The 23,979-nt window shown below is 49.0% G+C and overlaps 13 protein-coding genes across 13 annotated transcripts; 7 read left to right on the top strand and 6 right to left on the bottom strand.

The window, feature by feature from the left end:
- Nucleotides 1-64: 64 nt before the first annotated feature.
- On the top strand, nucleotides 65-889 carry BDV27DRAFT_65812 (pyruvate transporter MPC1). Its single transcript, XM_032077217.1, has 4 exons — nucleotides 65-189; nucleotides 383-455; nucleotides 560-718; nucleotides 786-889. The coding sequence occupies exons 1-4, from the start codon at nucleotides 117-119 to the stop codon at nucleotides 859-861; spliced, it is 381 nt and encodes a 126-aa protein (XP_031921724.1). The 5' UTR covers nucleotides 65-116; the 3' UTR covers nucleotides 862-889.
- BDV27DRAFT_65817 (uncharacterized protein) lies at nucleotides 768-1,294 on the bottom strand. Its single transcript, XM_032077218.1, has one exon. The coding sequence runs from the start codon at nucleotides 1,194-1,196 to the stop codon at nucleotides 918-920; it is 279 nt and encodes a 92-aa protein (XP_031921725.1). The 5' UTR covers nucleotides 1,197-1,294; the 3' UTR covers nucleotides 768-917.
- BDV27DRAFT_137369 (putative amino acid transporter) lies at nucleotides 1,278-4,134 on the bottom strand. The gene is made up of 2 exons (XM_032068969.1): nucleotides 1,828-4,134; nucleotides 1,278-1,764 (listed from the first exon to the last, which is right to left on the bottom strand). The coding sequence occupies exons 1-2, from the start codon at nucleotides 3,895-3,897 to the stop codon at nucleotides 1,591-1,593; spliced, it is 2,244 nt and encodes a 747-aa protein (XP_031921726.1). The 5' UTR covers nucleotides 3,898-4,134; the 3' UTR covers nucleotides 1,278-1,590.
- Nucleotides 4,135-4,399: 265 nt separating this feature from the next.
- BDV27DRAFT_137370 (putative cation chloride cotransporter) lies at nucleotides 4,400-8,469 on the top strand. The gene is made up of 4 exons (XM_032068970.1): nucleotides 4,400-5,160; nucleotides 5,218-5,809; nucleotides 5,858-6,023; nucleotides 6,076-8,469. The coding sequence occupies exons 1-4, from the start codon at nucleotides 4,632-4,634 to the stop codon at nucleotides 8,440-8,442; spliced, it is 3,654 nt and encodes a 1,217-aa protein (XP_031921727.1). The 5' UTR covers nucleotides 4,400-4,631; the 3' UTR covers nucleotides 8,443-8,469.
- A 1,144-nt stretch (nucleotides 8,470-9,613) lies between these two features.
- On the top strand, nucleotides 9,614-12,007 carry erg12 (mevalonate kinase). Its single transcript, XM_032068971.1, has one exon. It carries the CDS (start codon nucleotides 9,868-9,870, stop codon nucleotides 11,470-11,472), a length of 1,605 nt encoding a protein of 534 aa, XP_031921728.1. The 5' UTR covers nucleotides 9,614-9,867; the 3' UTR covers nucleotides 11,473-12,007.
- BDV27DRAFT_137374 (uncharacterized protein) lies at nucleotides 11,989-14,362 on the bottom strand. The gene is made up of 2 exons (XM_032068972.1): nucleotides 14,211-14,362; nucleotides 11,989-14,088 (listed from the first exon to the last, which is right to left on the bottom strand). The coding sequence occupies exons 1-2, from the start codon at nucleotides 14,262-14,264 to the stop codon at nucleotides 12,070-12,072; spliced, it is 2,073 nt and encodes a 690-aa protein (XP_031921729.1). The 5' UTR covers nucleotides 14,265-14,362; the 3' UTR covers nucleotides 11,989-12,069.
- Nucleotides 14,363-14,755: 393 nt separating this feature from the next.
- Nucleotides 14,756-16,241, top strand: ramB (bifunctional protein farnesyltransferase/protein geranylgeranyltransferase). The gene is made up of 3 exons (XM_032077219.1): nucleotides 14,756-15,210; nucleotides 15,276-15,380; nucleotides 15,442-16,241. The coding sequence occupies exons 1-3, from the start codon at nucleotides 14,981-14,983 to the stop codon at nucleotides 16,154-16,156; spliced, it is 1,050 nt and encodes a 349-aa protein (XP_031921730.1). The 5' UTR covers nucleotides 14,756-14,980; the 3' UTR covers nucleotides 16,157-16,241.
- A 97-nt stretch (nucleotides 16,242-16,338) lies between these two features.
- Nucleotides 16,339-17,930, bottom strand: BDV27DRAFT_137376 (putative L-serine dehydratase). The gene has a single exon (XM_032068973.1). The coding sequence runs from the start codon at nucleotides 17,739-17,741 to the stop codon at nucleotides 16,425-16,427; it is 1,317 nt and encodes a 438-aa protein (XP_031921731.1). The 5' UTR covers nucleotides 17,742-17,930; the 3' UTR covers nucleotides 16,339-16,424.
- Nucleotides 17,837-18,284, top strand: BDV27DRAFT_65847 (uncharacterized protein). Its single transcript, XM_032077221.1, has one exon. The coding sequence runs from the start codon at nucleotides 17,933-17,935 to the stop codon at nucleotides 18,179-18,181; it is 249 nt and encodes an 82-aa protein (XP_031921732.1). The 5' UTR covers nucleotides 17,837-17,932; the 3' UTR covers nucleotides 18,182-18,284.
- Nucleotides 18,285-20,518, bottom strand: BDV27DRAFT_65846 (methionine--tRNA ligase MSM1). Its single transcript, XM_032077220.1, has 8 exons — nucleotides 20,301-20,518; nucleotides 20,121-20,239; nucleotides 19,994-20,065; nucleotides 19,847-19,933; nucleotides 19,661-19,792; nucleotides 19,240-19,601; nucleotides 18,709-19,186; nucleotides 18,285-18,652 (listed from the first exon to the last, which is right to left on the bottom strand). The coding sequence occupies exons 1-8, from the start codon at nucleotides 20,500-20,502 to the stop codon at nucleotides 18,389-18,391; spliced, it is 1,716 nt and encodes a 571-aa protein (XP_031921733.1). The 5' UTR covers nucleotides 20,503-20,518; the 3' UTR covers nucleotides 18,285-18,388.
- A 160-nt stretch (nucleotides 20,519-20,678) lies between these two features.
- Nucleotides 20,679-21,402, top strand: BDV27DRAFT_137378 (putative nuclear transport factor 2 domain protein). The gene is made up of 2 exons (XM_032068974.1): nucleotides 20,679-20,873; nucleotides 20,941-21,402. The coding sequence occupies exons 1-2, from the start codon at nucleotides 20,828-20,830 to the stop codon at nucleotides 21,381-21,383; spliced, it is 489 nt and encodes a 162-aa protein (XP_031921734.1). The 5' UTR covers nucleotides 20,679-20,827; the 3' UTR covers nucleotides 21,384-21,402.
- A 101-nt stretch (nucleotides 21,403-21,503) lies between these two features.
- On the bottom strand, nucleotides 21,504-22,239 carry BDV27DRAFT_65860 (Ish1 domain-containing protein). The gene is made up of 5 exons (XM_032077222.1): nucleotides 22,120-22,239; nucleotides 22,051-22,063; nucleotides 21,910-21,993; nucleotides 21,810-21,856; nucleotides 21,504-21,717 (listed from the first exon to the last, which is right to left on the bottom strand). Exons 1-5 carry the CDS (start codon nucleotides 22,153-22,155, stop codon nucleotides 21,625-21,627), a joined length of 273 nt encoding a protein of 90 aa, XP_031921735.1. The 5' UTR covers nucleotides 22,156-22,239; the 3' UTR covers nucleotides 21,504-21,624.
- Nucleotides 22,240-22,452: 213 nt separating this feature from the next.
- Nucleotides 22,453-23,655, top strand: BDV27DRAFT_137382 (60S ribosomal protein eL38). The gene is made up of 3 exons (XM_032068975.1): nucleotides 22,453-22,617; nucleotides 22,758-22,886; nucleotides 23,057-23,655. Exons 1-3 carry the CDS (start codon nucleotides 22,554-22,556, stop codon nucleotides 23,104-23,106), a joined length of 243 nt encoding a protein of 80 aa, XP_031921736.1. The 5' UTR covers nucleotides 22,453-22,553; the 3' UTR covers nucleotides 23,107-23,655.
- Nucleotides 23,656-23,979: the final 324 nt, after the last annotated feature.

Raw genomic sequence — 23,979 nt, forward strand, 5'->3', positions numbered from 1 at the left:
CCGGGTAACTCCGCCCGGCAATGATTCCGCAGTCGGTGACGCCGCGCAAGTTCAGTAACTGTCTTCCTGTTCCTGATCACTCTCCACTCCCTTCCCTACCCCCATCTCCAGTCAAGATGGCCGCTGCAATCAAGGCAATCAACGCAAAGATCCGTTCCAACAAGGTTCTGGACTATGTCTGCTCTACACGTAAGTGCAATCCCAGTCCATGCCATGCTTCCCTTCTCGACCGAGATCGGCCTGTATCAAGTCTTGCTTCTGTAATACAGAGAGGGATAATGATCCATGGGATCCTGCTATGGTTGCCCTTGGTCCTTATCATGGCGTCACTGAAAGCATTCCCAAATGAAAGAGCAATGTCTAATTTAACCTATAATACCAGATTTCTGGGGCCCCGTCTCCAACTTCGGTATCCCCGTTGCTGCCGTGATGGACACCCAAAAGGACCCTGAAATGTACGCGCGACCACCTTTTCATCCCCTTCTTCTACCCGGCGCAGCTTTATTACCCTCATCACGCAAGACTATGACAAGAAATACATAATTAACCCAACCAATAGCATCTCCGGCCAGATGACCGGCGCCCTTGTTGTCTACTCGGGAACATTCATGCGCTACGCCCTCGCCGTCTCCCCTAAGAACTACCTCCTCTTCGCTTGTCACGCCATTAACTTCTCCGCCCAATGTACTCAAGGATACCGCTACCTCAACTACTGGAAGTATGTTGCCCCTGATACTTAGAACCCGTGACGGAAGGGGACTGACGAAGCTAACGTAATGTAATAGCTGGGGAGGCCGTGAAGCTAAGCTCGCCGCTGAAGCCGCTGCGAAGGGCTCGCAGGCCCCTGAGGCCGGCGCATAAACGATCCAAACCTTGCTTTACCTGCCGTGTGGCTGAGAAAAAAAGGGTGCCCGTTTTCAATCAGTAGTAGATTTAGACCTCATAAGAGACAAGTGGCCAATGGATGGCGATTTGTGGAATACAGATCGGATCGGATGCAAGAGGCTGGCCTCATTTAACACTGGTTTTCTTTGGGTAGAAGAATGGATTGCGTGCGGCTTGGGCCGACTAGAGGGTAGTTGGCCCTTCACCTGATTATTTTTATGGACTGGCATTGGCAAAGGGGCCTTGAGGCCACTGGTCTTGTTTCTAGCATGTTTTCGTAGCATTGCGCTGTGGTATAGTGCAGCTTGCATGGCGAGGGTTCAGGGCGTCTTTTGGCCTCTGCTGTCTCTACTGTTTTGTATATAACAATTTCAGGTGAAATCTCAATGATTTGAAGGGGAAAAAATCATGCTGTTTCTTTCGTATCATTCTTGTCTGTGCGGTATATTTGAAACAATTTGGTACATAGCAATGGCAAGTAGGATGGGTATTCACAGTGTACACCAATTTAACCACGGGGAATTCCATCTAGGACGTTAGATAAAAGCAAGGCTAGGACAAGATGTCAAGATAGTGTCCCGAAATTCAGTCTTGCTGTTCAAACAAAGCAAGTCTTATAACATAGCATCAGTCATTCATGTTCAAGAGGACGCCTACTCTGAGACGACCAAACGTTATAGATGTTCAAAGCGACGGGAGATTCTGTTAACCAGACTTCGAGTCGCAGTATCCAGGTGATTGGGGAGCTCCTCCTCCGACCCAGTTTGCTAGAGTCAGTGAAGTCGTATAGAGACAACTTATTACGCCAAAGATGGTAAGGGCAATGTCAGCGATCTGCTGTTTTCTTGACTGCGCGCAGGCTCTCAGATGCAACAGAGGCTACAATAGACTAAGTTAGCGTTATGTGTCACCATTAAGCAAGTGAAATCGGGGGTTAAGTACCGGGTATACGTAAATAAGTGGGACGCAGGCAAAGCTACCGACAAGTGAGACAAATTTGTCAAGATCGTCTGCTCCACCCCACCCAACAAAAGCACAAATCATGACAAGGAAGAAACGGAAACAGTTCTTCTGCCATTTGATTCTGGGGTTATACTTGCCGCTGCGTGTGAAGAGCTCATTCTCCATGATTCGGATGGCTGGGAAGAGCTGCAGGGGTGTGCTCAGCAGAATCGCAAGCGAATAGAGGAATTGGACACCATTCACGAACTTGTCGTCCTGAGGAAGGTTGAGAATAACCACCGTTTTCGTTGAAGATCCGTACGCAGCATAGCTCAGCGCACCAGCAGAGAGGAAAATGATCGTGATAATGACCATCACCCCAGCAAGAACGCCGGGGAATTGCTGAGGACGCTTCATCGACTCTTGGATTGGGATGATAAGACCAATACCCTCGTAAGTGAAAATAGCCGTCCCGATGAAAAGCGTCCATGTGGATGGATTGAAGGATATGATATCCGAAACACCGCCTTGTGCAGAGATAGTCAGGATATCATAGTAGTACAGATAGATCAGGCCAAGCAGGATGAAAACATCTGCAATTAGAGCTGTAAAGCCAAGCTTGCTAATATCTCGGATCAACGAAAGAGGTAAGAAGATGACCAGCTGTATCAAGACCATAAACTTGATGTCAATGAAGGACTTGCAGTTGCTGACAGCAAGGACAAAAGCCTGCAAATTCTCAGCAGTGAACACAATGTATGCAGACACGAATCCCAATTGACTCAAGACTATAGAACCAAGGATAATGCGTCGCATGTGTTTTCCATAAAGGATGCCTCCAATATCACCAAACGAGCCATCGATTTTCAGTCGGGTGTTGACAAGAAGTATGAAAGCATAGAAGCTGAGAAGCGACACACCAAGCAATACCAGACTACTGAAAAGCATACCGCCATTAAGGAAAGCTCTTGGAAGGAACAAGACCCCTGTACCAACGAAAGACTTGAGCAGAAGTAGAGCTGCCCCAGTCCTAGTGTTGGTTCCAGTGCCTCCGCGCGGCTTCCGTTTTCTTCTTCCAGGGGTCTCAGGACGAAGGAGGGCCGATCTTTCTCCCGGCTCCCTGCCATCCTCTTCCCACGCGTCAGAGAAGTACTCATTGGGCCCCAGCACTTCGTCATCCTCTTCTAGCTCCTCTCCCGCGAAGTGGCCGAAAAGAGTCAAAAATTCTAGGAAGCTGCTGGTTGGGAGCTGAGGTTGAGGCAGAGGAGGTTGTGGTCCGGGGCCATCAGGGCTTCCTGGAAGGTTTGAGGCTACAGTTCTCCGGATATAGTCTCTGCGGAATCCTCCTGGTATGCGAATGCTGTTGATGTTCATCGTCTCATCTTGTGGTGTGGGTCGATTTATGCTGAAACTCTTACTCCGATTGAATCTCGAAGGACTTCCTGCCTCTGCACCTTCTGCCCACCTGTAAACCTGCCTTGTAATATCACCTCCTTGAAGCTGCAAGCTGGAGAATCCCTCGTCATTTGCAGCATCCCCAGAAGCAGCATCATCTCGGCTCTCGACAGTGTTTTGCGGTAGTACTAAATGCCTTTTGACAACTTCCGGATCTTCATACGGCCCTGCTGAATATTCTGAGCCTTCCCACCCGTGTTTATTGTCAAATGAACCATAGTTGGACCTGATTGGCTGAGCCTGCTGCAAGGCAGGGGAAGCAGTGCTTCTTGGCGGTGTCCCAAGCCTTGGAGGTGAGCGACCGAGGCTTTCTTGGAGGGCAGATGCGATCATGGATTGCCCAGGGCCTGGTAGAGACGATAGATTATCCACTTTCCGGATATCCTCACCTGTGCCTGTCGCTGGTTGGATCGGTACCGGCAATTGTCTGGTTGCATGGGGATATGAGCTAGATGGAGAAGGTACTGGAGACGCTAGCCGTGCAATCGAGATTTGCCTCGATGAAGCATCCGCCGAGGGGGAGCCAGGGCGCAATGCGCTCGTCGAGAGCGGTGTTGACTGACGAGGTTGAGATGAGGAACCCTCCCCATTGTCTGGATGTGTGGGTGAAGCCATGACTTGATATTGAACTATGAAGCAACACAGAAGAGCTTAAAGTTTCCTTAGTTTGAAAACAAGGCTTTGCTATATTGACGCCCTTTACCTAGCGTTGCTAGACGCAAAGGGTTATAGCGAGCCGTATGTACTTGCAGGATAAACTTAAGAAAGAGCTGGTTTACAGTAGACCAGGACAAAGTAGAAACAATCTACTGTATGTTGTGTTCTCTTCGTAAACAAGCGAAGAGAAAGAAAAATAAAAAAAAGAAAAGAAAGGAAAAAAAATATTTGGAAATCACTATTCGCCCAGCCACCTACTAGTAGCAACACAAACAAATTGAGAGAGACGAAGGAAGCTTCAGCTTTCCCTAGAGTCGATGACAATGGGAGTCACTGGACCGGACCGGCGGTGGGGTTTGCACTGTTTGTCTGGCTCGGCAGATGAGATCATGGCCAGCCATAGACCCATGCTTTTACTGCTTTTTACTACTACTAGTGGCAACCACTGCCACAAAAACCTTCTCGATCTAGGAGGTACTATATGGGGTATCGTGTTTTCTCTTCTTTTCTGAAGCACGCGATTTCTTACAGTGCTTTAGTCGTTCTCTCCCACGTTTAACTTTGCTGGGGTTGTGCATTCTGCCAGTCCTTATCGATACTTCACTGTTTATTGTAGTGACATTCTGTCCCCACTTGCATTATTGTATGAAAGTACCGAGTATACTCTTGCGATAAGAAGTTGGACGTATCCGATGACGCACAGCCGAGACGAGGGTACCTCGGACTCGATGTCTCGGAGAAGGCCCAACTTCTCAACACGAACTGCTCAAGAGGATGTCTCTAGATTGGCTCCAAGCGAGTCCCCAACTGCATCATCTCCCGAGGAGAACAGCAGATTTCTCAATTGGAGAAATGCGCTTTCACTTCGCCCGTACGAGCCATTGAACTCCTCTTTCCATACAACAGAGCGTCAGCGCCACTCGTTGCCCTCGAATTTCTTTGGTAGTATATCCCGCTGGTGGGACAAACCCGATAATGATGGTCCGCAAGGTACCTCGAACAGATCACACCTACCCGTGGACCTTCCTACAGGGCCTCTCCGAGACTCTAGCATGGACCAAAAGGAACGAGATGGCCAAAAGAATCGGGTTTCTGATAGTGCTGCAAAGCTCGGAACTTTCTCGGGAGTCTTTGTACCGACCACCTTGAACGTCCTGAGCATTCTGATGTTCCTTCGCTTCGGATTTATCCTTGGGCAGGCCGGTCTGCTAGGGATGTTAGGTAATTTGAACCACCCTGTCTGTGTAGCCTCGAATGATAACTAAACGTGGTCTGAAGGCTTGCTCGCTGTTTCATACACCATTAATTTGGTGACCACTATGTCTCTTTCTGCCATTGCAACCAACGGAACTGTTAAAGGAGGGGGCGCCTACTATCTAATCTCTCGATCGCTGGGCCCAGAGTTTGGCGGTTCCATTGGTATAGTGTTCTACTTGGGTTATGTTTTGAATACCGGTATGAACGCTGTTGGTCTTGTTGACTGTTTCACGCAAAATTTCGGAACAAGATCTGGCACTTTATACAATTTCCTTGAAGAAGGCTTCTGGTGGCAGTATCTCTGGGGTACTATCATTTTGCTTATTTGCACTGGGATCTGCCTAGCTGGGAGTTCCATTTTTTCTAGAGCAAGCAACGGCCTGCTCGTCATTCTGTTGGTTGCTACCTTTAGCATACCGGCATCCGCGATCTTTATGAAGCCCTTTAGTATTCCCAAGCTCCATGTGACATTCACTGGCGTGCGCCTTCAGACACTGCTGGAGAATCTTAAACCCAGGCTCACCAAGGGTGCTGCTGGCAGCCAGATCCACGGAAAGGAAAACTTCCAGGACCTCTTTGGAATATTGTTTCCTGCTACTGGCGGTATATTCGCGTAAGTGTATGATCAATTTATGATGGACGTAGGCTCATGAAGTGATAGTGGGGCCAGCATGTCGGGAGATCTGAAGAACCCTAGTCATTCGATCCCAAGGGGTACACTTTCGGGGCTAGCTTTGACATTTGTCACCTATACTCTTGTAATAGTTGCGATGGCTGCCTCTATAACAAGGGAGTCACTATACAAGAATAGCGATATCATCCAAATGGTATGTTTAAAGATGCAAACTCGACTGCGAACATTTGACTAAAACGTATCAGACAAATGCATCGGGAATTGTCATTCTCCTAGGAGAGTTCGCGACAACTTTCTTCTCAGCATTGATGGGCGTAATCGGTTCTGCGAAGCTTTTACAGGCAATTGCACGAGACAATTTGCTCCCTGGCCTGACAATGTTCAGCAAGGGCACCAAGAAAAACGACGAACCGGTCCACGCAATCATTGTAACCTTTGTTGTTGCCCAATTGACAATGCTCTTTGACATTAACCAAATAGCATCCTTTGTCACAATGACATATCTCATGACATTCTTGGTGATGAACCTCGCTTGTTTTCTTCTCAAGATTGGATCTGCTCCTAATTTTCGGCCTTCTTTTCACTACTTTAATTGGCAGACAGCTGCAGCAGGGGCTTTAGTTTGTGGAGCTACCATGTTCTTTGTGGATGGTGTCTATGCCACAGGCTGCGTCGGTATCTTAATCCTACTATTTTTGCTGATTCATTATACTTCCCCTCCCAAGCCGTGGGGCGATGTGAGTCAAAGCCTTATATATCATCAAGTGCGCAAATATCTACTTCGCCTTCGACAAGAACATGTTAAATTCTGGAGGCCCCAGATTCTGCTGTTTGTGACCAATCTTGATGAACAATACAAGATGGTCTCCTTTTGCAACTCATTGAAAAAAGGCGCCTTGTTCGTTCTGGGCCACGTTATTGTGACTGATGATTTCTCTTCCGCGGTGCCCGAAGCTCGCCGCCAGCAAACAACCTGGACGAAGTTCGTGGAGAATTCAAAAGTGAAAGCTTTTGTCAATATTGCAATTTCTCCCTCTGCAGAATGGGGTATCCGTAACATCGTGTTAAATTCTGGTCTTGGGGGAATGCGGCCAAACATAGTTGTCATTGACCAGTTTCGCAATGGTCAGTCGTTGGTTGAGACATTACAACCCAGAAAAGACTCGAATGATAGACGTGGCATATCTCCTGAGTCTGCAGTGGATGATGTTTCTCGGCCACAAATGAGCTGCGCCAACTACGTGACGATATTGGAGGATCTTCTCTTCAAACTCCGCATCAATGTTGCTGTGGCAAAAGGGTTCGAAAACCTTGAGCTGCCTACGTCTGGACAGCACCAGAAGAAATACATCGATCTCTGGCCTATTCAAATGTCTGCAGAACTTGGGGCTGACAGCGAAAGCAAGAAGAATGTTCTTACCACTAATTTTGATACATATACCCTTATCCTCCAGTTGGGATGTATCCTGAACACCGTACCTTCCTGGAAGAAGACGTACAAACTACGGGTAGCCGTGTTCGTTGAGTACGAAACGGACGTTGATGATGAACGAGGACGGGTTCACGCGCTCCTTGAAAAGCTGAGAATCGAGGCGGAAGTTTTGGTTTTCTGGCTCGCATGTGGTGAGGTAAAAAGTTATCGCGTTATTGTGAATGGTGACAGGTCGCCGGAGGTTAGAGATATGCAGGAAAAGGTGCAAACTACGTTGAAAGAGGAAGGCTGGTGGCAGGACATTGAGAAATTTCGCAGAGTATCCCCCAACCAACCCAAGCCGGACGACTCTGGGGGCGAGCTGAGTAGGGTTTCCAGTTGGCATGGTGCTTCTAGTCATGACACTGTACAAAAGGCTCCGGCCCAATTGGCTGGTGGGTTAAAGAAGTTCATTGAATCAACCAGGCGTCGGCGTTCTATTTCCAGCTTCAAAGGGATTGGTGGTGTGAATCTGGGCATGCAAACGCATCGCTTACTAGATAGCTTCGTTGACTACGACTCAAGTGACAGTTCTTCAAGCGACAGTGAGTTGGAGCCCTATATCGACGATAGAGAGGATGGTACGAACAACAAGGGCCCTGCATCCCCAGATACTGCAAACCACGGCGTTCCATCCATAGTTGCCCCTGATACCTCTCCTAAGAGCCAAGCAAGTGGAGCCCGACCACCTATCAGTCGTTCGGCGTCCAGCAATCGATTCAGTTCGTCGCCGATTCCCGAAGCTAAAGTCAACACCGATGAAGGTACGGGACCCTCGATCATGTTCGCACCAAGCTCGCCCCCTCCTCGGGTTTCAAACAGGCGTGAGTCCATTTATACGCGTCGGTCATCATCGGTGGGGTCTGGCACTGCGTCCGGGTACCCCCGGCGGGCGTCTGTGCCTTTGTCCTTTAATGATCTTCCTAGCCGAGCGCAACACCTGATATTGAATGAGTTGATGGCAGAGCATAGCAGTGAAACTGCCGTCATCTTTACAACGCTGCCGTCCCCCATGGAAGGCACTGCACAAGGTGAGGCAGCGAGTGAATCTTATCTGAGTGATTTGGAAGTCTTATGGCAAGGGTTGCCCCCATGTCTGCTGGTACATAGCAACAGCATGACGGTGACAATGAACCTGTAACGATGCCATGATCGCAAGGGATCTTACTACTTTGGCCTGCACAGATCTGTGAAACATGAGTATATATTGATAAGTATCGAATACATATTGTTATGACTTTTGAACATCAAAGGGCTCGACAAGTAGATGGCGGATTCGTTGTTCAAGCTGTGTCATGTACTATGCTATACGACTCCGGCTGATCATGTCCGATGGGATTACAGCGGCTCTTTCCTTGAAGAGAATGTATAGTTATTAGATATAATATCCTACAAGCACCCGAAAGAAAAATCCTAGGCAACCCCGTACACTTCTCACCATGTCCCTGAGTGATAAAGAAAGCCAACGAATGCAACGCAGCTTGTGCTTCTCCAAGAGCTTCATAAATACTAAGCATACAGAAAATCTAAATACCCATACCTACCTGCACTCCTACACCAGTCTTGGCCCGTGCGCCTTTATCGCTTGTAAACTGTAAGTGGGTCTTAGAAAGATAAGGTCCTTTACTATTAGACGTTAGTAGGGACTTGGAAATCGGAACAAGCGAATCACAATTGTTTTGAGTGTAAATCTTTGGAGAGATATTAGGTAGTACTACTAAGTAGTACTTGATTGCTGTGTAGCTCCAGCATATACCGTATGCCATAAGAGGCAACATATTTTCCTTAGGCCATCCTTTCTAAAAAAGACCCACTAAAAATAGCCACGGCAAGGTTGGGCCGGAAGCTTGAGATCGATCTCGGATTCTAGACACTCTCCGGTGCACAAGTACGCGGGGATCCTACTCCGTATTCCATGAATGTCATCGTCCTCCTTAAAGGACTTATAGTTAATTGCATTGTTATGATATCTCAACTGACGTGACCTTGGTCAATTGAGCAGGGATAGGGGGAGGGGGGGGTGTGTATGCTGTATGTAATAATACGGATACCCCCCCGGTCAATTGTGGTACAGAACTAGAATTACAACCAGAAGAGGTCTATTTCTCGCAAAGCTATGGAGGAGGAAAAAACCTGGGATGGATCCTGGTTTGGTAAATGACTGACAATTACCCAAGATATGATTGGCAAATGAAGTGGAAGAGGGCCTTTTAAGGGGAGAAAAGAAGGGGCAAATATCGAAAGTGGAAATGAGCCCCATTGGGTCGACCCGCAGAAAATAAATGGAGGCCTCGTACTACGGGCCTCAGGCAGTGTACGCTTGTTTGTGACTTTCACACACTTTTGGTCACCTGTTCTGTTGTTGCTTTTGTTTTCTTTTCTTTTTCAATTCTTCGTCTTGCTGCATGTTTGCTGCCTCGCATCGTCATGCGCTTGGATTTCCTGCATGAATAAGTCCTCTGTCTCGGCTGAATATCCCTCAATCCATTAGTCCTCGTCATCCCCGTTCCGTTCAACTGATTTCCTTCCCTGCTTAACCAACCCCCTGACGCGCTCGGAGGTCGTAATGCACAACGGCCGTGGACGTCGAAAGAACGGCAGTGTTAAAGCTCCCAAGAATCGTCAGCGCCCTACTATGTCACACCTAATCTCGGAACAATCCCTACCCACCCGCTCAAAATCCTCGGTCGCCAGCGACGATAGCGTAGACACCTCCGACGATACCTCAACCGCTCCCTCCTTCAGCAGTAGTCCGCCGAGCACAAAATCTGTCACCAACGGTGTTCATAGGCCAGCTATGGCTCGAAAGGCTTCGTCTCCAATGGCGCCCGCCTTCATGGTGTCCGCGCCCGGTAAGGTCATTGTCTTTGGTGAGCATGCCGTCGTGCACGGTAAAGCCGCCATGGCTGCGGCCATCTCCCTACGATCCTACCTCCTTGTCACAACCCTGACCAAATCGCAACGCACTATCACCTTGAACTTCAGAGATATTGGCTTGAATCATACCTGGAGCATCGACGAGCTGCCATGGGACTTGTTTCACCAACCAACGAAGAAGAAGTACTATTACGACCTGGTCACCTCAATTGACCCCGAACTTCTCGATGCGATCTTGCCTCTCGTGGAGCGCATCTCCCCAGACCTACCCGAAGACAAGCGGAAACATCAGCGTGGCGCTGCGACTGCATTCCTCTATCTATTCTGCGCGTTGGGTTCCCCGCAGCACCCTGGAGCGATCTATACCCTTCGGTCGACGATCCCAACTGGCGCGGGGTTGGGCAGCAGTGCCAGTATATGCGTCTGTATCAGTGCTGCACTCCTTCTTCAGATTCGTACTCTAGCTGGACCACACCCCGACCAACCGCCCGACGAGGCAGAGGTGCAGATCGAGCGCATCAACCGATGGGCATTCGTCGGCGAGATGTGCATTCACGGCAATCCCAGCGGGGTAGATAACACGGTAGCCGCTGGCGGCAAGGCCGTGATTTTCAGAAGAGGCGATTATTCCAAACCACCGGCCGTTAGCTCACTCCCCAATTTCCCCGAGTTGCCTCTACTGCTCGTGGACACTCGACAATCTCGTTCCACGGCGGTTGAAGTAGCCAAGGTTGGCCAGCTGAAAGAAGAACAACCGCTAGTGACAGAGGCGATCCTCGATACCATCGAGAAGGTGAACGCTTCCGCACAGGAGCTCATTCGGGAAACAGATTCGTCAGGCATTTCCAAGGATACGCTCGAGCGCATTGGAGCGCTCATCCGCATCAACCATGGCTTGTTGGTCTCGCTAGGAGTCTCTCACCCTCGACTCGAGCGGATTCGTGAGCTTGTAGATTTTGCGAACATTGGTTGGACGAAACTCACCGGTGCTGGTGGAGGAGGATGTGCGATTACCCTCCTACGCCCAGATGCCGACCCAAATGCTATACGCCAACTGGAGGAAAATCTGGACAAAGAAGGATTCGCGAAATACGAAACCACTCTGGGAGGAGATGGTGTCGGTGTTCTTTGGCCCGCCGTGGTCCGCAATGGAACCGACGAAGAAGGTGGTGAGGAGATTGACCAGCAGAAGTTCGAAAATGCAGATGGCCCTGAAGGCATCGAGCGACTTGTCGGTGTGGGCACACAGGAAAAGAGAGAGGGCTGGAAGTTTTGGAAACGAGCAATGCATTAATGTGACGCCTTCCATCAACCCACGTTGAAGGCTTTCCATCCTTACATTCAATTTACGCCAACTGCGTTCAATCGGACCCAGTCATTCTTCCTTCTCTCCTTATCTCTCTTTTAATTCAGCATTTCTTTTCTGACAGGAATTGGACTTGACATGATATGCATTTAATCCCCCATTTCGCATGTTTCTCAGGTACCATTACTATTCGCTATATTCGATTCTCTGTATAATCTTTACTCATGTGTTTTTGTTTCGGCTGCCACCTCTCGATACCTTTGCATTGTTCTCCTCCCCCCCCAACTTCGTATCGAGTCCTCTATATAACTCACTTTTATTTTTTCCTTTTCAGCTATGTTCTTTGGGATCGAACCTGGGTGAGGTTCATGTGACGACTGATGTGACTTAATCCATTCTGTGGGTGTTGTTGGCGATAAGCATTGAATGAATAATAAAGCATCAGTTGAATGACTGGAACATTTCTACACGAGAGCGTATAACATATATGATATTATCCAATTTGTTATCGTAACTATACACGCTTAATTACAAAGTAGGGTATCATGTATCCAATCTATCGCAGTCCCAGGTACATCCCAGCCATTAGCCCATGGTCGTCTCCCAGCCTTTCTCGATCATCACATCCATCCAGTACACATTTGATTCCCCTGCGTCTATTCGTTTCCAGACTTCCCTGACGAGCTGCAAGCAGACATCGACAGGTTTCGGGGGGAGAACATGCAGAAACGAAGTGAGTCGTCCGAGGACGAACTGGCGCGTACGAGATACTTCGATGGCATGTGAGGAGATACTCGGACCGCTGCTATCGAGTGAAACTTCCGAACGAGGTAGACGGAGCTCGCTGCTAGAGGCGACGAGCAAGAACGGTTGGAGACACCGGGTGCGTGATTCAATGGGGATTGTCTTTAGACGGGAGAGAGTGGTCAGAGCAAACTCTGTTAGCCAGCTGTCGTAGTAGGCGTCTGGGAGAGTTTGTGAGTCGTTTGGTTGGTTGCTTTCGGGTTGTAGATACATAGACTCGAACCAGGCGGAGTTGATCAGGTCTGGGGCCGTGTCTACGGATAGGAATGGATCGCGAGGGGTTGTACTTGGCTGTTGAGTGTAGGAGTGGGAAGACGGGTGCTGTGAGCCTAGTCGACAGTAAAGAAGGTCCGGAAAGACGCGATACAGTTGCATGAGGCCTGTACAGCGGTACACTTCCGCCATGGTTAATAGGTGCCACACTGGGGTCTCGTCATCGCCAGGGCTAACTATTTCAGCTTCAGCCGGATGTGCCAGTTCGAGGAGTCGTTCTTCTAGCTCTCGTGCTTTCTCAATGGCCTTCTGGGCTTGGGTTATATCGGCACGTGAGGTAAATACTCTGGCACGAATGCGCTTTCTCTCGCAACGTACGAGTCTTCCTACTTCCTGAACAGTGAATTGGGTATCGCGGGCGATTCCGGTCCATGGATGCGGTATCCGCTGCAAGACCAGCGGCCCGCCTGGGTCTGCAGCTGCATTGCCTGATAGGACTGCGGTGTCATCGGCAACAAACGACAGGAGCATTTCCCAGTATACCAGAGCCTCCTGAAAGAACTGATGATTATTGCCACGCTCTGGGTTGGCAATCTCCAAGGGCTTGGTCTCAAGGTGATTCCGAAGTAGATTAAAGAACGAAATTCCTAAATCTTTGGAATCATGCCAGCTAGCTGTTTGGCCAAGCATGAGTAACGCCAACAATGACTTATCATCCAAGACAGTCTCTTTTGCAATGATATCGACAGCCTCATTACGTAGCTTACGTCCCAACGGGCCAAATTGCGGGAAATCATTCACTAGCGTAGCCGCTGCCATACTCTGCATGGTCTTACACATGGCCAACGAGGAGCCCCAAAGGCGGGACACAGTCGACCGAAAAGGGTTCATTTGACTGTCATAGCTTGAGAATAAAGCTGCTACCTCTTTAAAATAGTACTCAATGAGGGTCCAGGACGGGTTATTCAACGGCTGTGGAATTGACGTAAGGTCGCGCTGGGGTGGCTGTGAGTTTGATGGAGGATATTTCCGTACGATAGCCGATGGAGAGAAGCCGAGAAAATTGGGCAACTCATGCTGGGATTCAGGCGCTCTCGAAGAAAACAAGTTCAATGGATTTCCAGGGTCATTTGGGGTATCAAGATCAAATATCGAGCTCGCTCGCTCGTGTCCAACCGCAGAGGCCGATGCTGAAGACGGTGACGGACCCAGATCTGCTAACTCTGGGAGGGAGCCTGGTTCTGGAAGACCCCACAAACTGTCATTTAATGTATTGCTTCCATCTAATCCCAATCCCTTTGGTCCCGGGTCTTCATGGGTGGTTGTCTGGTTCGCATCCCCTTTGATCAATGGAGACTCAGCTAATGTATCGGGGAACTGCGATGGTCGGGGGGAGGCGGTCGAGGGCCCTGGAGCTGGAGAATGGCCGGACCCCAGCGGTGACCTATTCAGTTGAGCATTGCTATCGTATTCCTCAGTACCGGATGGATACTTGGTCACCCAGCGCAGAGACTGAGCGTAACCGGGGCATTTCACGCCCAAGCGGGTGCATCGACTGCAGTAAGGCTTCTCTTCCCCACATTTGACCTATTGGGAAGAACTGAGTTAACATCTCCATCTCTTCTTTGGATGTCCTGTTAACCTCCACTGTTCCATGGATGTATCACATATCGAGATCAGCGGATGCGGAGGAGATTTTGAGACCGTACCCGTTTGCTTTTACACCTCGCACAGCCGTTGCGGGATTTCTTGACACGTCGCATTATCACCCGATTCTTTCACAGCAGGTTCCGGATAGTGCCGATGAGAAGAGCGACATCATGATGTCGAGTTAGCGATGATTGTTTCCCGGGGGGAGAAATAATCCTCTTGTGCGGGGAAATTTGACTTCTTATCAGTTTCCATGCGGTGGAACCAATAGGAACCTATCCGGGTACTTTGCCTCGTTTGGGGAATTTGGAGACTCAATCTGGGAAGTCATGTGTGTTCACGTGGATACCTCAGGCAAAGAGGCTCTGAAAAGATCTCATTGCTGGACTTGAGGTGAGTAGTTGTATGGACAATACCCGTGGACTTATGGAATGGGTTGGAATAGTAGGCATCATCATCATCATGGCTGGCCATTGAGTAGAATTGAACTATTGTCATCTCCCTATTGTTCTTATGGATGCCTGAGGCCGGAACAGCCCCACCATAGCTCAATCCATTCATTCATTCATTCATTGATTTCCCATTCTAAAGTCCATTCTCCAGGCTCACTACAATCCTCAAGTCAGCTAAGAAAATTGCCATAAATATTATTGGAATCCTGCTATCTGCACAATCTGTCACTGAAGAGAAGTGAAACGTGGATCTATGCTGTGTGGTCGGGTTGTCTCGATATATCTTTCTTGAATCTTTCTCCAGTAACATTCATTGGATAGTTTCACGCTTCCTGAGCTCTTCACCCTACCAGAGAAAAAGCACCCCTTTCACAGAAATGTCTGGCAAATATGCCTCAGACCCAACATGGGCCTCTATTGAGCCCATCCCACTCAATGATGGCTCGGAAACAGGGACCCTTCCACTGGCCACTATTGCCTATTCAGATGAATATCTCGAGGCTACCTCGTACTTAAGAGCAGTGATGGCTGCCAATGAAATGTCCGACAGAGCACTGAAACTCACCGACGATGTAATCGCTATGAACCCGGCCCATTATACTGTTTGGTAAGTGCAGACGTTTCCCTGCCGTACTTCCATATATATGCCGATCACTGACGACGAACGTTTAGGATTTACCGTGTTAAGAACCTTTTTGCGCTAAAAAAGGACCTCACTGAAGAATTTGAATGGCTGAATAAAATGTCTTTGAAGTACCTTAAGAACTACCAAATATGGTATGCATTAACCCAGCAGAAATCATCGGGAAGCAAAGATGGTCTAACCATTTACCCATAGGCACCATCGACAGGTCCTCATGTCATCCAGGGAAAACTTCCCGACACTCCCACCCAAGGAGCTGGATTTCCTCATGGAGATGTTCAAGCAAGATGCCAAAAACTACCATGTCTGGACCTACCGCCACTGGCTCGTGCGGCACTTCAGACTGTGGGACGAGCCCCGAGAGATCCAGGACGTTGATTTACTCCTGTCGCAAGACGTGAGGAATAACTCCGCCTGGAATCATCGTTTCATGCTCCGTTTTGGTCCACGCAGTGATGAGCCAGACGGCGGTATGCCGAATAGCACTGCTCCCCCGCCTGAGAAAGGCAGGCTAGCCGTGGTTGACGAGGACCTTGTTGATGCTGAACTGGAGTACGCCAAGGCCAAGGTTATTAAAGCCCCTGAAAATCGCAGTCCGTGGGGATATGCCCGTGGCGTGCTTCGGGCGTCCGGCCGGCCGCTGTCGGAGTGGAAGGATTTTGCGAAGAAGTTTGTCCAGGAAAAGGTCGAGGACGGCAAGGTGGTGGATGTTGAGGTCAAGAGCAGTCATGCTATAGAATGGTTGGCTGATACATACGGAGAAGAAGGCGAACAAACCACCGCCGAGGCAGTACGGATGTTTACCTTGCTGAAGGAAAAGTACGATCCTATCCGGAAGAATTACTGGGATTATCGGATTCGTATGATTGCGCCTGCAACGTGGAGCCAAGAGATTCCCACTTCGGCATGAGGTGCCCGTGTAAATAACATCAACTTTTTATTATTCCATTCCCTTTCTTACCTTTACTTCTTCAATAATAAAAAATCCGTATATTGGGATAAGGTGCATGCTCAAGAAGTGTATGTTATTTTTAAACGCTAACCCATTAAAAATCATAATAATTCTAAACGCCAATCTAGACACCATCATGACAGAGAACGTTAACATGATCCAAAAAAAAAAAAAATAAAATAAAATAAAACGCAATGGCCGGCCATAAGCATAAATTCAGAAGCGATTAGTTTCCCCAACCCTCATTAAGCAACTTTTTATACTCCGCCGCCATATCGATTGTAATATTACTTCCACCACACACAATGATCACCACTCGACTTTCGGAGTTCAGGTCAGGCACAAGCTGCTTGAGCTTAGATTGGATTTCACTGCCTGCTTCTGACTCCGTCTCGGTCGCTGAGGACCCATCATCCCCGTAGCCCTCATCGCGGTGGGAAGGGTAGTCCGCATCCTCTCTCTTCCGCTTCTTGGTTCCAGATGTGAGGGCGTCGGAGGATGTCGATGACCGAGCCCTCGCCGCGTCACCAACTGCAGCCTCAACGCATACACCACATGCAAGTTCAACAAGCGTCCGGTGATCATCAGCAAGACGCAGCACACCCCTTGCTGCATCAGCATCCGAAAGCACAGCACTGTGTACAGCAATACCCTGCGGCGGGGAGATAGCGTATTGGAAAGTACGTTCGGAGACACGGATAGCGCCCAGGGAAGTAGCCTGGGAAGTGATCTTGGGGAGGGAGACGAGGGATTTCTTCGCGACAGCGGCAGCAAGGGAATCGGTACCTAGGGTTTCGATGGCGAGGAGGTTGATAGGGTTCGGCTGGGAGTGGGAGATAGGGTTGGAGGCATAGCTGAGGCTCATCTTCTGGAGCTGACGGTGTCGTTCGATGCCCATGACCAAGCCGTTCAGGAGGCCACCGCCGCCTACGCTGCAGATGATGGCGTCCACGGGTAATGGGCGGCCACGGTGGGTGGCTTCTTCGTCTTCACCGGCTGGGGGAGGGAGCTGGGTGGCTAGTTCGTCAATGAGGGTGCTGTTTCCTTCCCAGATGGGCTCGTTATCAAACGGGTGTAGAGCAATCTTCGCCACGTCTTCACTCTCGTTATCGTCCTTGTTCTTCATGATCACTTCTCGCATGTACTCGCCGGCTGCTAGGAACGTATCTCCATGCTGGATTACGTCCGCAGCACCTGCCATCCGTAGCTTTTGTACCATCAGGGGCTTTGTCGATAGTGGTACAACCACTGTGCAGGGGTATCCTAGGCTGCGGGCTGCGCAGACAGCAGCTAGGCCAGCATTGCCGCCCGAGGAGGCATAGAAGTGGACGGGTCGGTTGGCGTTCTCTGGCTTGATGAGGTGTGACAGGATCTGGTTGCCCATGGCCCGGGACTTGAATGAACCGCTGGGCTGAACGTTCTCCAGTTTCAGGAATATCCTACATCCTGCGGCACGAGAAAGGGAGGCGGATTCCACCAAGGGGGTTTGCACCCATGGTGTCTTGAAGGAGGGCTGGGCTTCCTCCAAGGCGATGCTACCCATGATAGAGGACTGGTACTCGGGATTTAGGCTAGTGTAGGTTGAGAATACGTGATCAGGATGTCCTGAAAGATATGGAAGATAAGTTGATTGTATATAATTGTCACAGAGTAGGGAGTTAAAGAAGTATACAAGGAGTATAACCTGGATGTACCACGGAACAATGTGGTAGCAATAGGGGAATCAAACAAGGAATGAGAGATAAGCAAGCACAACAGAATACCAACCCTTCCATTATATTATTATACACCGTATCGAACACCATAGTATCTCTGATATACAAGCGGATGTCTTTCCGATACCACCTTAGGGGGTTTGCCGCGGGAAAGGCCCGAGTTTTCCGCCCCGATATCTATCGCTCCCAACGTCGTGGATCTGGGCCTTTTCCGCTGATAACCTTGTGGAATCGAGCAAAACCATCGATTGGCCATGACATAACATAAACCCTGCCCATGGGGTCGAGCGTGAGGAAACAGAAACCTTGCACGCCAGCTTTATCGAGCGCAATCGGGAAAAGCTTCGCGACGTTTCCCTGACCCTTGCGTCAGTGGAGAAATGTGCCAATTAGATCGCAAAATGGTGTTGTAATCTACTTTTTTGATTGGCTTCCGTGGGTTTTCTTGTTATCAAACCGTATGTCCTTGTGACACTTATTGCTCCACGATAAGAGGGGGAAACAAGACGGTCTTCTTAATGCCTTCTCCATATTCTGCATCGGACCCAAATACTGCAGCCGAAAATGCCCGTTTGGAGGGATCGACGCGGAGAACATCTAGAAGCTCCTCAGACTTTGTGGGCATAAAGGGCTGTAGGAGAATGCCGGCGATCCGGAGGGATTCGGCGACATTGAACAACACTCGTTGAGCTTTGATAGCATCCTTCCACGGCTCCGATAGATGGATGTACTTGTTGCCCTGAAAAGGAGCGTCAACACGAATATGTCGTAACTAAAAATAGTGGCTTATCTTACCTGCTCGATTAACACTATGATGTTTTGCAAAGCGGCACGAGGGTTAAGGCTCTCCATATGTTCACCCACTTTAACAGGGGTTTCCCTCAGCAATTGTTCGAACTGCAAATCTTGCTCATTTGCGGCCGGAAGCTCGCCCGATGTCCCGCTGACAATGTAAGAATGGAGTTTGCCTTTCGAAGAGCCGATGGTTCGGAGCACTAGATTTCCGATACCCGATTGGAGTAGCTTCTTGTAGTCACGGATGATGTAGGAGTTGTCATAGTCAGCGTCTCCCGCCAAGCCTCCTTGGTAGGCAAGGAAGAAGCGCATTGTGTCAACACCGAAACGGTCCAAAGAAAAGAAAGGGTTCACCACATTGCCTGTGGATTTCGACATCTTCTCATGGTTGATCGTCCAGTGCCCATGAACAAGGACATTACGAGGAAGGGGGAGGTCAAGTGCCATGAGGAACGCTGGCCAGTATACACAGTGGAAGCTGTGCGCTCATCAGTGTCGTGCTCGCAGTGCTCTACGGAGAACAATACCTACCGAACGATATCCTTGCCGACAACATGTACATCTGCGGGCCACCCAAGGCCCCCTTCTTGTCCGGGGGGGAAAGGGTATCCCGCCTTGGTCAGATAATTGACAAGTGCGTCCAACCATACATAGATGGTCTGTGTCTCATCGCCAGGGACAGGAATACCCCAAGTTAACCGCTCAACGGGTCTGGAAATCGACAAATCTTGGAGCCCCGAAGACACCGATTTGACGATTTCTGTCGTGTAATTGGATGGTGTAATGAAGCCTGTCTTGTATAGGTCCAGCAGGCGCTCCTGAAAAGCAGACAGGCGGAAGTGATAGTTTGTCTCAGAGGACCATTCTACTTCTTTCCCTGTCTCAGCGGAAACCTGTATTGTTAGATCAGCTCGTTATTCATTGCAAATGTAACAGTCCTGTAGGCTAATACCATTCTCTTTCTTCCAGTGGTAGGATCCAGCGAGTTATGTACCTGCGACGGAGGATAGAATGTTTCATCGCTAACAGAATACCAACCTTCGTGCTTAGAGGTGTAAATATAGCCTCTGTGATTCAGCATTTCCTATGATTGTTTAGTTCTACTATGGATCGCTTCGAAGGCCCGTCTATCACTTACCCAGAAATACTGTACAGTCTTCTTGTGCGCCTCCTCGGTCGTCCGGATAAAGTAATCGTAGTCCATATTTGCCGCCTTGGCTAGATCCTATCCAAAATGTCAATACCTAACATAACGGAAGCCCTGAGCTGTGAAAACAGGACCGACCTCGAAGGTTTTGTAGTTCATATCGCAAAAGGCCTGAGTATCCATTTCCGCGGCTAGGGCGGCTTGCTGGATCTGTACCATACAGTCAACACCATGAAAGACTTTCGATTAAGAATATCCCTTCTACCTTCATGCCATGTTCATCGGTACCGGTCAATAATTGAGCGTCTGTGTCTCCGCAAAGTGTTCGCCATCGCTTCAGGATGTCGGCAATGATCATTGTGTAGAGGTGACCGACATGAGGGGCTGAGGGAATATGTAATTAGCCAAATAATAGCGCTTTATAATTCACGTTAGATAGACTCACCGGCATTAACATAGAAAATAGGTGTCGTCACATAGTAGGGTTTCTTGTGCTTTCCGGAAGGCGCTGTCGCGAATCTACGCGGAGCGACAATTGGCGTCGGCCGAAGGGTTCTGCAGGTAGTACACTGCCAAGTTGGACTTTTATATGTCAGGAATTGGTTGGCCCATGAAAGGGCACGGAAGCGTGCTCTGGGAAGAGCCATTGCTAGCTGGATGCGGAGTGAGGAGGATGACTCCAAATTCTAGACTACTTTTTGATGGGTGATTTATCGGAGTTGGAGAGGCTAATCTCCGGGTGGCCTAAGCTCCCGTACCTTTTTTTCTGCCGCTTTGTGCCTCTTTCTTCTTCTCCACCACCACCACCACCACCTATCTTTATTTCTGACTATATTCATATTCTTCTAGATATAACCATCTACTCCATATATTATTGTGTCTATCTATTCTCCTACAGACTGTCTATTCTCTTATCGACTTGGATTGCGCAGGTGTCAGCAGTTACTACACGTGGTACTTGATTCTTTCGCGATGGCCCCCGCAAGTGAAGATGCGCTCACTAAAGTGTCTACGGATGGTATATCTCCCCTGCATAATACTGCTTTCTTTCTGGCCCACTTCGTTAATCTGTATACTACCTACAGCGGCCACGGAATTTGTCCAGTCATTCTATCCCGCCCTTCAGTCCAACCGTGGTACGATATCAACGTTTTACAACCAAACGATCTCCATGATCCTATTCAACGGTAATGTTGTCGCCGATGGCAAAGCAGTTCAAGAAATATTTGTCAATCAGATGCCGCCGGCGCATTACGAGGTGCAGTCGTTCGATTGCCAAATCATCAACCAAGCATATCCCACGCCGACAGCAACTGGGCTTAAAGCTCCGAACGAAACCACTCTCAAGGACAAATCCATTTTGGTGCTGGTCAGCGGTTACGTGCGATTTGGAGAGTCTCGCGATCTTCCGCAGCGCGGGTTCAGCGAAACTTTCGTGCTAGTGCCAAACCCTTCCGCCGATGGCCCCAAGGGCAAACGCAAGCGAGAATGGCTTATTGAATCTCAGACGTTCCGGCTCGTTGTTTGAAAAAAAAAAAAAAAAAAAATTCCTATTCAAAAAGAGGAGTACATCTTTAGGGGCTGTGTATCAATCATCAGGCCTCTCAAGGATACAATGGGGGGTATTATTATTGGGGTATGAGTACAAAGCGACAGAACAATTCAATGCGCAACACAAACAAAAACTCAAGAGAAACACTCAAAGCACCTGATGATGTGCACAGATGGAACGTGAACTCTGGAATGCACAACATATCACAACAGTATAATCATGTTCTGGACCTGCGCGGTATACGAAGGTTTGCTATGACTCGTTCCAGAAGCTCTTCACGTGTGGCGTCGTTATTTGGCATAAGCCCCCTCTAAGAGTCGCCGTCGGAGTCAATTTAGGATGCACACACAAGGCTGAAATGTGATGGTTTTTGAATTTTCACAAATTGAAGAAAACACATACGTTACGGAGCCACCTTTTCATCTCTTCAGCAGTCCAAGTTTCAGGGTCTTTTTTCACAAAGTCAGCCTCTAAAACGTCATCAACGATATCTGATGCTTACCTCCAGTTGGGTCTGATTCTGCAGGGAATATGTCGCTACCCCATATGGCCCAGGCCGCTGCAGCAGTGACCATGCCAGCAAACCCTGAATGAGTCGACGTTAGCGGTTGTTATTTATTGCTTTGTCACTAGCGATGTATACCTAGAAAAAGATTCTAGATGCCTGTCAGCTGTTTTGAGACCACCATCTGGGGTTATCTACTGTACGAACCTTTGAGTGCATTGCTCGATCTAGCGCAGTCGGCATTTTGGCTTATATATTATGTCGATATACGAATACAATCAAAATAGTGATTGGTATAGATGAGAAAATGACAGATTGTCAGTTTGATCAAGCTCGTGACGTGGTGCTGCTTAAGTACGTACCAGTTACTACTTATACTACCTGTCTGCATACAGTATAGTTGCCGCCTAGCTTGCACCGCCACACTAGTGGATTAACCCGATGTAGGAAGTGACACGCCACAGAACGGTGGCGCATGTAAATCAGGGCTTCCGGGGAGGCAACCCTAACGACTCCCACACAACGTTAGCGCCTCACCGTCCGGACGCCCGCAAGTCGAGACTTCGAGATCGCGATTGTCCTTCACTCGTCCCGACTTTTTGCTCGACCATCCCGACTTACGTCCCCAATCACCGCCCACCATGCCTCGTGAAATCTCCGACATCAAGCAGTTCATTGAGATCTGCCGCCGCAAGGATGCCTCCTGTACGTTCTCCACGCCCCGTTTAGACGCTCGGTTGTTTTGGGTTGGGCCTGGGGCCCTCCGATGAGCTCCGGCCGGTGATGGATAGGTTATGAGTGTTATGCTTGGATCGATGGTGCTAACGGATGATGTGTACGATTAGCTGCCCGCATCAAGCGCAACCGTAAGACCCAGCAGGTCAAGTTCAAGGTCCGCTGCCAGCGCTTCGTCTACACCCTTGCCCTGAAGGACTCCGACAAGGCCGACAAGCTCAAGCAGAGCTTGCCCCCAGGTGCGTTGCCTTCCAGGCCCATTTGAAAACACTCGGTCGTTATTCGGATTTCAATCTTGCTCGCTCCGCCGGTTTGCATGCCTAAAATGGAGGTTCCGGGACATGAAACGAAACATGACTACGCGGCCACAACTACGTAGGACTTGATGCTGACGATATTACTACAACAGCCCTCAAGGTCGTCGATGTCTCCAAGGGTGAGAAGAAGAAGGCTCTGTAAATACCTTCAATGATTTGAAGTAGGGAGAGGTGGACTCGGAGGACGGTTGCCGAAGCATAAGTCGACTGTCGAATGGGATTTGGCATTGGCATGGATGCTTGTGTGGGCCGGCACTGGGATGAATCGGTCTGGCCTGTTTGATATACAGGAGGATTGAAGTCCCCGCGTCTGTCGGATGCTGTGATCATAAGTCAGGAACGGCACTTTTCACCGGCCAGACGACCTACATATCTAAATCAACTTCCAGAGGATGCTTGGTCGGAGCTCCCTGGTTCTACTATCTAATGAAGAGAAAAACAGTTGAAATGCCGTGCACCTTGTCCAACTTCCAATGTTACTATGGTCTTCGCTACATTGATTGCGCTCCTCGCCTTGATGGCTGTTGTCATATCACCATGGGGAGAACCTTTGGGTAGAAGAATGTAGATGCGCTGTGGGATTGATATTTGTAAGGCTTTCTGAAACTGCCCGATGTCTCGATCACTCGCTAGTTTTGAGACATGCAGCACAATCTGAGATTTAGTCTTCTCTTGGGATTTATATATGGAAATCAGGATAAACCCTGGACTACGATTCCTTTTGGAAATTACCACATAACCAAGTGTGGATAAATTGGACGTTGAAATAGTATGATCCATGCATGGGGAAGACCGGCTATATTGAGGTTTAGGGCTCTTGGCGGGCCTTTAGTGAAACACTTGTCGACTTTCCTCCCACCCTTCCTGTCACAGACTTCAATGATCGTCATCCCGCCTTCAAATGGACACCCACCCTTGACCCAATCCCAAATGCCAGAGAAATTCCATCGGGATCTATCATGTGCTAGGACTGTCCAGACAGGCTTATATGCCAAGTCTAACTGCCATGCCGGCA

This window comes from Aspergillus caelatus (assembly GCF_009193585.1).
Source record: "Aspergillus caelatus strain CBS 763.97 unplaced genomic scaffold BDV27scaffold_317, whole genome shotgun sequence".
Classification (NCBI taxonomy): Eukaryota; Fungi; Ascomycota; class Eurotiomycetes; order Eurotiales; family Aspergillaceae; genus Aspergillus; species Aspergillus caelatus.

Excerpts from the sequence above, each read along its gene's own strand:
- BDV27DRAFT_65812 (XM_032077217.1), top strand. The coding sequence starts at position 117 with ATGGCCGCTGCAATCAAGGCAATCAACGCAAAGATCCGTTCCAACAAG. Across the intron at positions 190-382 it reads GGACTATGTCTGCTCTACAC|ATTTCTGGGGCCCCGTCTCC; the intron begins GTAAGTGCAATC and ends CTATAATACCAG. Across the intron at positions 719-785 it reads CGCTACCTCAACTACTGGAA|CTGGGGAGGCCGTGAAGCTA; the intron begins GTATGTTGCCCC and ends GTAATGTAATAG.
- BDV27DRAFT_65817 (XM_032077218.1), bottom strand. The coding sequence starts at position 1,196 with ATGCAAGCTGCACTATACCACAGCGCAATGCTACGAAAACATGCTAGA.
- BDV27DRAFT_137369 (XM_032068969.1), bottom strand. The coding sequence starts at position 3,897 with ATGGCTTCACCCACACATCCAGACAATGGGGAGGGTTCCTCATCTCAA. Across the intron at positions 1,765-1,827 it reads CACTTATTTACGTATACCCG|CCTCTGTTGCATCTGAGAGC; the intron begins GTACTTAACCCC and ends AGTCTATTGTAG.
- BDV27DRAFT_137370 (XM_032068970.1), top strand. The coding sequence starts at position 4,632 with ATGACGCACAGCCGAGACGAGGGTACCTCGGACTCGATGTCTCGGAGA. Across the intron at positions 5,161-5,217 it reads CGGTCTGCTAGGGATGTTAG|GCTTGCTCGCTGTTTCATAC; the intron begins GTAATTTGAACC and ends CGTGGTCTGAAG. Across the intron at positions 5,810-5,857 it reads GCTACTGGCGGTATATTCGC|TGGGGCCAGCATGTCGGGAG; the intron begins GTAAGTGTATGA and ends ATGAAGTGATAG.
- erg12 (XM_032068971.1), top strand. The coding sequence starts at position 9,868 with ATGCACAACGGCCGTGGACGTCGAAAGAACGGCAGTGTTAAAGCTCCC.
- BDV27DRAFT_137374 (XM_032068972.1), bottom strand. The coding sequence starts at position 14,264 with ATGCGACGTGTCAAGAAATCCCGCAACGGCTGTGCGAGGTGTAAAAGC. Across the intron at positions 14,089-14,210 it reads CGAGGTGTAAAAGCAAACGG|GTCAAATGTGGGGAAGAGAA; the intron begins GTACGGTCTCAA and ends TCTTCCCAATAG.
- ramB (XM_032077219.1), top strand. The coding sequence starts at position 14,981 with ATGTCTGGCAAATATGCCTCAGACCCAACATGGGCCTCTATTGAGCCC. Across the intron at positions 15,211-15,275 it reads CCGGCCCATTATACTGTTTG|GATTTACCGTGTTAAGAACC; the intron begins GTAAGTGCAGAC and ends ACGAACGTTTAG. Across the intron at positions 15,381-15,441 it reads CTTAAGAACTACCAAATATG|GCACCATCGACAGGTCCTCA; the intron begins GTATGCATTAAC and ends ATTTACCCATAG.
- BDV27DRAFT_137376 (XM_032068973.1), bottom strand. The coding sequence starts at position 17,741 with ATGGGTAGCATCGCCTTGGAGGAAGCCCAGCCCTCCTTCAAGACACCA.
- BDV27DRAFT_65847 (XM_032077221.1), top strand. The coding sequence starts at position 17,933 with ATGAGAGATAAGCAAGCACAACAGAATACCAACCCTTCCATTATATTA.
- BDV27DRAFT_65846 (XM_032077220.1), bottom strand. The coding sequence starts at position 20,502 with ATGGCTCTTCCCAGAGCACGCTTCCGTGCCCTTTCATGGGCCAACCAA. Across the intron at positions 19,934-19,993 it reads TGAACTACAAAACCTTCGAG|GATCTAGCCAAGGCGGCAAA; the intron begins GTCGGTCCTGTT and ends CATTTTGGATAG. Across the intron at positions 19,187-19,239 it reads GTCGGCAAGGATATCGTTCG|CTTCCACTGTGTATACTGGC; the intron begins GTAGGTATTGTT and ends ATGAGCGCACAG.
- BDV27DRAFT_137378 (XM_032068974.1), top strand. The coding sequence starts at position 20,828 with ATGGCCCCCGCAAGTGAAGATGCGCTCACTAAAGTGTCTACGGATG. Across the intron at positions 20,874-20,940 it reads CACTAAAGTGTCTACGGATG|CGGCCACGGAATTTGTCCAG; the intron begins GTATATCTCCCC and ends TACTACCTACAG.
- BDV27DRAFT_65860 (XM_032077222.1), bottom strand. The coding sequence starts at position 22,155 with ATGCCGACTGCGCTAGATCGAGCAATGCACTCAAAG. Across the intron at positions 21,857-21,909 it reads AGAATCAGACCCAACTGGAG|ACCCTGAAACTTGGACTGCT; the intron begins GTAAGCATCAGA and ends TTGTGAAAAAAG. Across the intron at positions 21,718-21,809 it reads TGAAAAGGTGGCTCCGTAAC|AGGGGGCTTATGCCAAATAA; the intron begins GTATGTGTTTTC and ends GGCGACTCTTAG.
- BDV27DRAFT_137382 (XM_032068975.1), top strand. The coding sequence starts at position 22,554 with ATGCCTCGTGAAATCTCCGACATCAAGCAGTTCATTGAGATCTGCCGC. Across the intron at positions 22,618-22,757 it reads CCGCCGCAAGGATGCCTCCT|CTGCCCGCATCAAGCGCAAC; the intron begins GTACGTTCTCCA and ends GTGTACGATTAG. Across the intron at positions 22,887-23,056 it reads CAAGCAGAGCTTGCCCCCAG|CCCTCAAGGTCGTCGATGTC; the intron begins GTGCGTTGCCTT and ends TTACTACAACAG.